Genomic DNA, 10,116 nt, shown 5'->3' on the forward strand with positions numbered 1-10,116 from the left:
AGTGGCGCATCCCAGTAACTCCTGAGGCTGGAGGATCGCCAGTTTAAGGCCAGCCTGGGCAACTTAGTGAGACTCTTTCTCAAAATTTGAAAAAAAAAGCAATACAGCTCGGTGGTAGAGGCCCTCGGGGTTCAGTCCCCAGCACTGCCAACAAACAGATTGCAGACCCGGAGCCTGTCACAGGATGTTCTCTCGAGCGTCTCGTGAGCTCCCAGCTTGCTAGACTTGCTAAGCCCTGGCACTTGCTGGGTTTCTTGCAGCAACTGTCTGGTCTGTGGTACCATAACCGGACCCACCACCCGGACGTGTTTGCTGCTCAGAACCACCGGTCGTCCAGGTTCTCAGCTCTCCAGTGCAGCTCCTGTGACAAGACCTTTTCCAACCCCGCCGAACACAAGAAACACATCAAAGCAGAGCACGCAGGTGAAGCTGGGGAGCGCGTGAGCTGATGGTGGGGGGCTGACGTCCTGGCTTCCACGCCCCAGGGCGACACACTGGGGTGACTGCCTCTGTTCTGCCTGGCGTACCCAAAAGGATGCCAGTTCCACCCATCAGTAACAGCAGCTTGAGTGGCAGTAACTCTCAACTTGGAAACCTGGGTCGTGTCAGCTCCCAGCAGCCCCTGAGCAAGAACCACGGGGAGGGTGCCAGCTTTGGTGGCCACGGGCCCCGGTGGAAACCTGACTTCCTCCCTTACCAGCTGCATGACCTTGGCAAGGGACTGCTCTTTTCTGAGCCTGTTTCCCTCTGAGAATGGGAGGCATTAACACCTGCCTTGCAGGCCAGTGGAGAGGGAGTCACAGCAGCTGTCCCGTACGGAGCACCCTGTGCACAGGGCAGCAGCCAGGCCCTCCGGGGGTATTTCCTTGCTTAACTCATGACCCTCTTTGCACCTGGACAGTCTGGACCAAGTCCTGCTCTTTGCGACCAGGTTGCACCAGGTGGGAGGGAGGTTTCTGGCACTTGAGGATCCTGTCCTCGTCCCACCCCAGGCCGTCCCTCCAGCCCTACCAGAGCCTCCTTTTGTCACTTCCCACTTCTTTCCTTACACACTTCACAGATATGAAGTTCCACGAATGTGACCAGTGCAAGGAGCTCTTCCCCACGCCAGCTCTGCTGCAGGTCCACATCAAGTGCCAGCATTCAGGTCAGTGTCCCTCCGCACAGCCCTGAGCCTGGACTGCCTGGCTGCGAGCCTCATCTCCGCCACTCCTAGCTGTGCGGCCCAGGCTAAGTCACTCAACTAACTGGTGCCTCCATGTCCTCATCCGGAAGAGGGATCACGGTACTTCTTCATCGGCGCCGTGAGAGCCGTTCGGCCTGGCCCAGTCCGGTCAGCCCGTGAGTGCTAGCTGTGGTCATCGTCATCTTTCCTACTTTCCACCAGCTCTAGAATGCCAGGTTCTAAGTTGTACCGATTGTGATGAACCATTAAGTGTTGCCAAACGGTGCTTTCTTGCTGCCTTATCGCTTAGAATGTGCAGGTTACTTGTTTGGCCTTCGTTTGACATAGGTTCTGTCGTGTCACGCACTGTGGCATGCATACGCAGAAAGGAAAGCTTGAGGGGTGGGTGATGAGGGAGGGGTCCAGCTTCTCCAGAGCTTTAGTTCCCGCTGTGGAGGTTGCAGCACTCTGTGTCTGTGCTGCCATCAAGAGCATTGGTGACAGCACAAGACATGAGAGTCCTTCAGACGACTGGAGGCTCTTAGGTCCCACCTCTCGAATAACATGGAAAACTCCATGGCTTCTGGTGGTCGGTTCAGGAGTAGCTGACCCTTCACACTCACCCTCTCCCTCCTGGACTGTGAGTTGAAAAGCGTGCCCCATCCTGTCTCAGGGATGTCACTCGAGCCAGGGACACCGTCTTGCAGCCTTCCTTTGTGCATACACAGCCGCTGACACTGCACAGCCACACAGGCAGGTGCCGTCGATCCCACCTCAGAGGCAGCGTCCTAGACGTGGTGAAGGACAGCCTTGTCAGCATCGTGTCCCCTGTTGGACAAGTGAGGGGCTTCCGCAGAGGCTGCTGCAGCCTCCATCTGGGGCTGATTAAGCTGTCTGTTTGGAGGGTACCTCATTTGCAGGGGCCCCTTCCAGAGGGTTCCATCTAGCTTTAGGTATTTGTCATTTTATGAAGAAGGCCCCTCCAGAGTGTGCAAGCTCCAGGTCCACCAGCCTCCATCCAGGTGGCTCCTCTCACCTCCGCCCTCTCTCGCAGACACTCCACCCACAGCCTCTTCTGCCTCCTCCTCCTCCAGGGTCCCAGCCATTCAGGTGCTTGTACTGTGCAGCCACCTTCCGCTTCCCGGGAGCTCTGCAGCACCACGTCACCACAGAGCACTTCAAGCAGTCGGAGAGCACCTTCCCCTGTGAGCTCTGTGGGGAGCTCTTCACCTCCCAGGCTCAGCTCGACGGCCACCTGGAGTCTGACCACCCAAAGATGGTGGGCACTGAAACCCAGGCAGCTGCCCCACAGATGGTACAGGTGATTCTGGGGCCATGAGATACACGGAATGTGACCACGGAGTTCCTAGGGCTTCTCCAGAGCACCCTGGTTAAAGGGTCCCCTCAGTCACACATTGGTGATCTTAGAGTCTCTGGGCGTCTTACCAGACAGTTGCAGGGAGCCGTGCGGAAGGGTGGCTGCCCTCCGTGTTGGGCAGGTGGCACCAGCAGGTGAGGCCAGGGGTGACTGGGGCGGGACACCGTGCGCATGTCTGGACCCCACCTTGCCTGGTGATGCTTGAATCCAAGCTAGTTCGTCTGTCTCTGGTCTCCGGTCCCTTCGTATTCTCCCTCCCATCTTTTCCAGAGAGAGAGGCTAGAAGGAAGGAAATGCACTCTGCCGGCGTTGTCACTGGTCGAGGGGCTGGAGGCTGATGGAGGTTCAGCCTCTTGGCCATCGGGGTGTGTAGATCAGTCATTTGTAAACCATGTTTTCATGGCCTCTGGGGAACCAAGGGCAAGTCAGATGGGCAGAACTCCAGGTGACAGGCTGGCTATCATGTCACCCAGGCCCCCTTTTTTAAGATACCATGTTTCAGGCCTGAGACCAGCTACCTTTGGTGGCTCCTCTCACGTGGCACTTACCTATGCAGTGTCATCCTTGAGACAGGAAAACCCAGTGTGAGGAACCAAGGCAGTGTTCACCGGCGTGTAATCATAGAGTCCAGGCCCCCCGAGAAGGCGTACTGAGCAAAATCATAGCAATTTAGTGCACAGAGTTATTTAAATTGTTTGCCTGCCTTCTCTTTTGCATCACTGGTGTTAGACATGCTTCTTCCCATTAGGCACAAGTAATTGCTCTCCTCAGGTGAAAACATAAATACCATCATTACCGCACGGGACCGGAGCTCTGGGAGCCGAGTGTGGACGCTGCCCAGAGCAGCCTTCTGGTCTTCCCTTTCAGGTGATCCACACTCCGGAGCCAGTGGCCCCAGCTGAGCAGGTGATCACTTTGGAGGAGACACAGCTTGCTGGGTCGCAGGTGTTTGTGACTTTGCCTGATTCTCAGGCATCTCAGACCAGCTCTGAGCTCGTGGCGGTGACCGTGGAAGACTTGCTGGATGGGACCGTGACCCTGATCTGTGGTGAGGCCAAATGAGGGGCTGCTCATCCAGCGGAGGGATCCTGCGTTGGCTCCAGAGAGGAAGCTCCACAACTTGCCCTTTGCCCTCTCTGCTGCCCTGAGTGGTGGGCATTTTAGCGTGGCACCAACCCAGACAGTCTCCCTTGGAGAACAGACAGAAACGTCACTGTCGTCACGCAGCCCACAGTGTCTGAATGCCAACACTGTCCTCCACGGGAGAACCCACCTTCCTGTGGCTGCTGCTCGGGTCTCCGTGACCACTCAGCCCTGAGGGAAGTCTAGCTTCTGAGATAGAGTCTGAAAGAGCAGTGGGTTGGGAGCTGGGGACCAGGCCAGCAGGGAGATGTGCCATGATTGCAGCCCTCGGTGGCCCGGGCCCGTGGCTGGGGACCAGGCTGGCAAGAAGGGCTGCAAGGTTTCCAGTGCCCTCGGCCATTTGAAAATGAGACCAGGGCACCTGCAGCCCCTCCAGGGTCCCCAGCCAAGAGCACACTTGTCCTTCCTCACTCCTCCCACTCTCCCCTCTGCCTGGGTCCCCCAGATCCTGTCAACTGTGCCCAGCACCACTAGTGGTGGCGGTGGTACCACTGCAGGAAGCAGCAGGTCCTAGCTGGTCAGTAGAGGTAGCCTGCTCCAAATCAAAGCCCGTGGAGTGTTTCTTCTGGAAGTACTTCATGCGAGGCCTTCCAGCTGAAAAGAGAGTCTCTGCACTTCTAGAATGTTCTTCATGGTGTTCTTACCTGAAAGGTGGTTCCCACAGCTCTTCCATGTCTCTCACCCCCTTCCTCTGATCAAGGCCAAAACTTCTACCCAACCCAGGGGGCCTTGCCTGCTGTCTCCCTCTGGAGCATGTGATGTCGCCACTGAGCTAGCACCCAGCAGGGAGACGGCCTGCACAGGGAGGAGCAGCCAGGGCTGCTGCCAGCTGGTGTGCCTCATGAGCGGCCTGCCGTCTGGCTTCCCAGGCTGCACGCTCCGTGCCGTTCAGTGATCTCTTCAAGTCTGAGTTTCACAAAGCTTTTTGTCTTTAGTTCCTAAAATATAATCTGGTAATTAATGGTTCGTGGAATCCATTAGGAAGTGCAATTAGATGGATGTTCGTTCCTGCCACTTAGAAAGAACGACTGGCATCCGTCTCTCCCTCAGTGCCCAGAGGTTGACATGGGCAGTGCAGTGTTGACACATAGACAGGGCTCCCATCACCTTGTGTGGCCGACCGCTTGGGGAGAGAGCCGTGCTGGCCATCACCTCAGGCCTCCGCCAGCACTTCTTTCTCCATACGTCTCACAAGGCCTCGCATGGAGGCAGAGGTCGGGCTTCGCTGTGGCGCGGCCTTTGTTGCTGCCCTGCAGTCCATGGCACTCAGCTAGAAGGGCAGAGGGTAGAGCCTTAACCTTGACTGGCCACTTGAATCCACTTGGCACAGGGTCCTGGCAAGTCTCCAGAGCCTGCCCACCAGCTGCTCCCGCCGCCAGTCTTGCCCTCACTCCAGCCTGGCAAATCACTTGAGCTCGTTAGTGCTGGAATCTTCTTATTCTCAAGTCAACGACATTTTGAAAGGAGAGTCAGCTTCAGGAGCCAAAAACTGACCAGAAGATGGTGCTCAAACCCTTAAGACGGCACCTCCTGAACAGACCTCACCGATGTGCCACGGCTTCCCTCTTGGAAAGTTTTCTAGTCCTGGGGGCTGGCAGACAGGAGAGCGCTTGGTCTGCGAGTAGCAGAGTGGCACTGAATCTCCTGGTGGCACAGATGAAACCCATGAAAGTCAGTGGAGAGGCACAGGCCCCAGCCTCAGTGCCAGGCCAGTGGTGAGCATGGCACCTCATGGGTCACAGAGGGGTGGCAACTGCAGTGAGCGTCATCAAAGTTTCTACCTGCCGAAAAGCAAGACGATTGAAAACCAGTTGCCGGGGGCTCTGGGGACAGCAGAGTTGTTTTGTTTTTAAGTGTTCTGAATAAAAGAGCTGTACACTTAAGCCGAGCGTCAGACCCTCCCCGGCCCTGAAATTCCTTTCTCTGACTGATGGGGACCCAGACGGTGGCAGGATGCTGCTTTCTTCTGAATCACCAGGCTCCCAGCAGAGGTGGGACTTGCTGCTGGCCCGCAGTGTGCTTGTCCCTGGTGCTCCAGTGGGCCTCCTCTGTCCACAGCTCGCTTTCCCACGGCCATGGTGTCCACTTCCCTTCTTCGGTGGAAGGTGCCCATGGCTCTTGGGCTGAACTTTGTGGCAGTTGGGTTGTTTCCGTGGGGCCTCGCGCCTCCTCTGCTGCCAGAGCCCATGATCCTGCTGGTGAGGAGGGCAGGGCAGTTGGGTGCCCCAAGGGCGGGGGTCAGTTATGGAGTAGGATGTGCCCATCGAGGTGAGCGAGACTGAAGTAGGTGATGGAGCACCACAGGCAGGCGCGACTTGCCGTCCAAGCGCTAGAGCAGAACCTGGACCTGAGGGGCAGCCGCAGGGCAGCCGAGCTCTTCCTGCTCACTGTGTGAAGTACTCCTCTCCCGTCGGAGGATGCTTAGAAAACTTCGAGCCCGTGAGCACCAGGGACTGCGGTGGCTGTACTGGCTTCCCGGGCACAGGCCCCTCTGGGGAAGCTCAGACTGGCCACAGGCGGCTCCTGAGCCTCACCCCTTGGGCTCCAGAGTCAGCTGAGGATGAAGTGGGGTTCAGTGAAGTGCGCTGTCGGGGTCTCCCAGAATCAAAAGAAAGAGGGACAGGGTCCCTAAGTTTTCTCACACCAGGGGCTGATGGCATACTGATGGTGAGGGGACAGTGTGCCTGAGAACCCAGATGACTAAGGAAGGGGAAGCTGACAGTCTTAGTGGACAGGAGGTGCTGGGGGACCACGTTTCTGTTGAGTTGGGGCCAGAACGTCCAACGGTAAGGGAGACGACCCTGGGGTGCTTTATCCCCCCAAAGGAAGGACTCGGCAGCCCTGTTCTGTGTGGCCCAGAGTGCCCCAGGGGTGCTTGGGAGATGGGACATAGTGGGAGTGAAGGAAAGACCGGGGAGCCAGGCCCAGTGGCACCGCCTGTGATCCCAGCCACGTGGACGCGGAGGCAGGAGGACGACAGCCGGGGCGATTTAGGAAACCCAGTCTCAAAATTTTTGAAAAACAATAAACAGGGCGGCTGTAGCTCAGGTGGAGCCTGCCTCATATGAGTGTTGGTGCCTGGGTCTGCCCCCCAGGACTGCGGAGAACTCAAACAAAAGGTTGGGGTTGAGGTAAATAGATCGCCATGGAAACCTGGAACCTGCTAGAACTCGAGCCTAAGTGCAGCGGCCCGCAGGAGCTCCCAGGCCTGCTGCCGCTTTCCCTCGGCCAGGCGGTGGCCCCTGCTCTCACCCCTGCTCAGGACAGCTGGCCCTGCGAGTCGCTGCCGGGTTGGAAACAAGCCGTCGCTTGTACAGACATCAGACACGTACTTTGGAAAAGTTCACGCTGCCCGAGTGTCAGATGAACCCTGGTGATGCCGGTCTGCCTCTCTGGCTCAGGGCAGCTGGCACAGGCGCAGGCTTGAGGCCGGGTTCCTGGGCGGCGGGCACCTGCAGGCGGCGCTAGCACGTGGTGTCTCCCTTCCGCATTCCTCTTCCAGAGGAGCGAGTGGGCGCTTCCGAGCAGAGGCCGCAGTGTCCACCCAGGTGCCTCCTCTCAGTGCCCATCTAACTGTGACCTTGGGAGAGTGCTTACCTGCTGGGGTCCTTCCCCTGGCCCATCTGAAATGGGGAACTGACTGCACTAGTCCCCCAGAATTACAGGATGAATTGAAAACCTGGATTTAATGAATTTAGTGTAAAAAACCCCTCTACAGACAGGAAGCCATTCCCGCATCCCCTGGCTGAGGGAGTGTGTGTCCTCTGCCTTCACAGGTCTCCCTCTCGATCCTGAGGGGCCCTTAACACCCCCCACTTCATTCATCTCTTGGATCTCAGCTGCCCCCAAAGCATCCAGTGCTGAGCCAAGAACCGTAACAGCGGGGACCTCTCCCAAGGAGCAGCTGGAAATGTCACGTCGCTGGCAAGCAGCAGGGGAAAAGACGGGAAGCCTCACGGGAGGCAAGAGGTGCCTGCCAGAGGGACCCCAGGCCTCTGGCCCTGAGGCTGGGGCTTGGGGATTCTCTGTGCTCACCTCCGGGACGGTCCTACATTGGGGCCCCAGCCAGGAAGGTCAGGTCGGCAGGACTGAGCAGAGGGAGGAAATGGGCCAGGTCCCCAGCTGCACCTGTGACGACCGATGACCTTGAAGGAGTCTCTTAACAGCGATCATGAGGAGAGTTACTCACATTCTTGAACACCCGACAGTGTAGAAGCTTCCAGAATGATGGCTGTTAACTGTACACTTAAAGGGCCCTGGGGAAGGCAGAGTCAGGGCAGAGGAAGACCTTGTGCAACCCAGGGTCCAAGGCCAGGGTGAGGGGGAGCACCCTGGGCTGTCCTAGGTTAGACACAGCCCCCCAGGGCCAGGGCACAGGCTCTGGGGCCCTTCGGCACCCCGGCTGATCAAGCCCAGGCCTCTGAACCCAGGCGGGAACGGGGCAGGGGCCGCAGGGGAAGGGAAAAGGAGTGTGGCGCCAGGGGCTCCCTTCGCAGACTGCCACCTGGACTCGCGTCCAGTCCAGTTGAGAGAGCCACACCTGAGCTCCGCGGGGCTGGTCCAGCAGCTCGGGAGCACGCTGCCCATCCGCTGCTCCTCTGCCCGCTGCCCGTCTGCCGTCTGGTGGGGCGAGAGCAGCCCTGGCTGCTGGGCTGCCGAGCTGCATTGTGAGTGCGCTGCCCAGCTGTCCTACCTGTCCCTGAATCTGCATTCTACGGTGTCCCCAGCCACCCGCCCCTCCTTTGAAGCCCCAACGTGCAGTGGTACAGCTTGTGCCTTGCTTTCCAAGATGGCTTCCCTCTGGGGTTCTGGAGGGCTCGAGGACTGCACCTCGTGTCTTGGTCCCTCCTGGGGTGGGAGTGCCATGCTGGGCGTGCCCAGGGGACAGCGGTCGGTTGGGACCAAGTGGCCCTCCTCCTGCCGGCCTCCCTCCACACTCCGTATCTTGCTCCTGTTGGCCAGACTGTCCCCAGGCCACCTGTGGGCTAGTTTATCAAAACCTCCTTCCTTTGTCCTCTGAGAAGAGATTAGAAGCTGGGAGCAGCCGGTGGCCAGAGCTCCCCAGCCGCTCTGCTCAAACACCCGTCCGTGCAGGCGCCCCCAGCGCAGGCCAGAGACAGCTGATCAAACACGTCGGGACGGGGCTGGCGCGGGACCAGGCTCCTCCGGGGTGGATTTCGGAGCCTGCCATCAGGGCAGCCTGATAAAAATGGGCGGAGGAGGGGCGCTGGGGCCGGCACAGGACCAGCAGCCTTTCATCCTCCTTGAGGCTGAAGCCTGTGTGCTCGGCGGAGGGTCGGGACCAAAGCCAACCCTGCACAAGGCCGTGCTGGAGCTGCCTCAGCCCAGGGCTGCAGCTGGGGAAAGGGTGGCCCCTGAGCTCCGGGGAGCGTGGGGGAGGCCAGTCAGAGCGCCGCAGGTCGGGTGGCCTACGATTCTCCCTAACTGATCTTCAAGGGCAACCGCTGTGCTTTCCTTACCCGCGTACAGACACGCTCACCAGGCCCCACGGCGCATCAGGCGTCTGAGGGCCCGGGCCTGTTGGAGACTAAAGTTCCAGGAGTCAATAGGCTCCTGCCAGAGGCCGGCAGGGAGCGCATCAGCACAAACAGCGCATGACTCCTGTGCCCAGGACCGCCACCTGGTCAGCGAGGGACGGATTACACGAGAGGCAAGAACCCAGCCCTTCCTGCCAGTCCAGATCAGAGACCTAAGCTGCAGGGTCCACACGCTGTAGACTGCTTTTTCCTTTCTGCAGGGTGGAGGGGGTGATATCTTTCAGGAAGAGTCTCATAATTGAGCATCACTGCACTTGCCACACTGGATCCTGAACCAAGACTTTTTGTGTAATTCTCCATAAAATCATAGCATCGACAGGGGTTGCAGATGAGGAAGCCCAGGGCAGGGAAGCCGAGGCTGGGCAGCTGCAGAGCACAGCAGCCTGGCTCCAGACTCGCTGGCCAGTGCTTGAGCTTGGCCAGGGAGGGCCGCCTCCTGACTCTCCGCTCCTTCTGCCTTGTCTGTCACAGCTGGACTGTTGGGGCTCCCAGCCCGACTCCCTGCCCACTCTCCCCGCTCCATCCTGCCTGGGACAGCACCAAGACCTAAGATCCTGCCTTCCTCACCTGGAAATGCCACGTCCAGTAGCAAGAAGGGTCCAGAACCGCGGCTCCCAGCTTCAGCTCCCCAGGGCTAGGCTCCCAGAGGAAAAGGTTTCCGGAGCAGCTACCATCTTACTGGAAACGGAGTCAGGATGCGGTGGGTCGGAGTCCAGCCTAGGGTTGTTCAGATCCGGGTTCAGAGCCCTGCTCCGTCCCTTCCCAGCTGTGGGGATGGACCAGGGCTTGCACACGGCGAGCCGATGTCTGCCACTGCCCTACAGCCTCCGCCCTTTTAAAACAGCATCATCTTGAGACAGGGTCTCACTAAG

At 58.8% G+C, this 10,116-nt stretch overlaps 1 protein-coding gene across 1 annotated transcript in view; it reads left to right on the top strand.

The window, feature by feature from the left end:
- ZBTB40 (zinc finger and BTB domain containing 40) overlaps positions 1-4,652 on the top strand; it is a 65,698-nt gene extending 61,046 nt beyond the window's left edge. Inside the window, exons 15-18 of the mRNA XM_079146852.1 lie at positions 261-423; positions 1,061-1,147; positions 2,260-2,486; positions 3,411-4,652. Of these exons, the coding sequence (XP_079002978.1) occupies positions 261-423; positions 1,061-1,147; positions 2,260-2,486; positions 3,411-3,605 (672 nt within the window). The 3' untranslated portion in view covers positions 3,606-4,652. The remainder of the gene's footprint in view (positions 1-260; positions 424-1,060; positions 1,148-2,259; positions 2,487-3,410) is intronic.
- The last annotated feature ends 5,464 nt before the right edge of the window (positions 4,653-10,116 follow it).

Source organism: Sciurus vulgaris (genome assembly GCF_902686455.1).
Source record: "Sciurus vulgaris genome assembly, chromosome: 1".
NCBI lineage: Eukaryota > Metazoa > Chordata > Mammalia > Rodentia > Sciuridae > Sciurus > Sciurus vulgaris.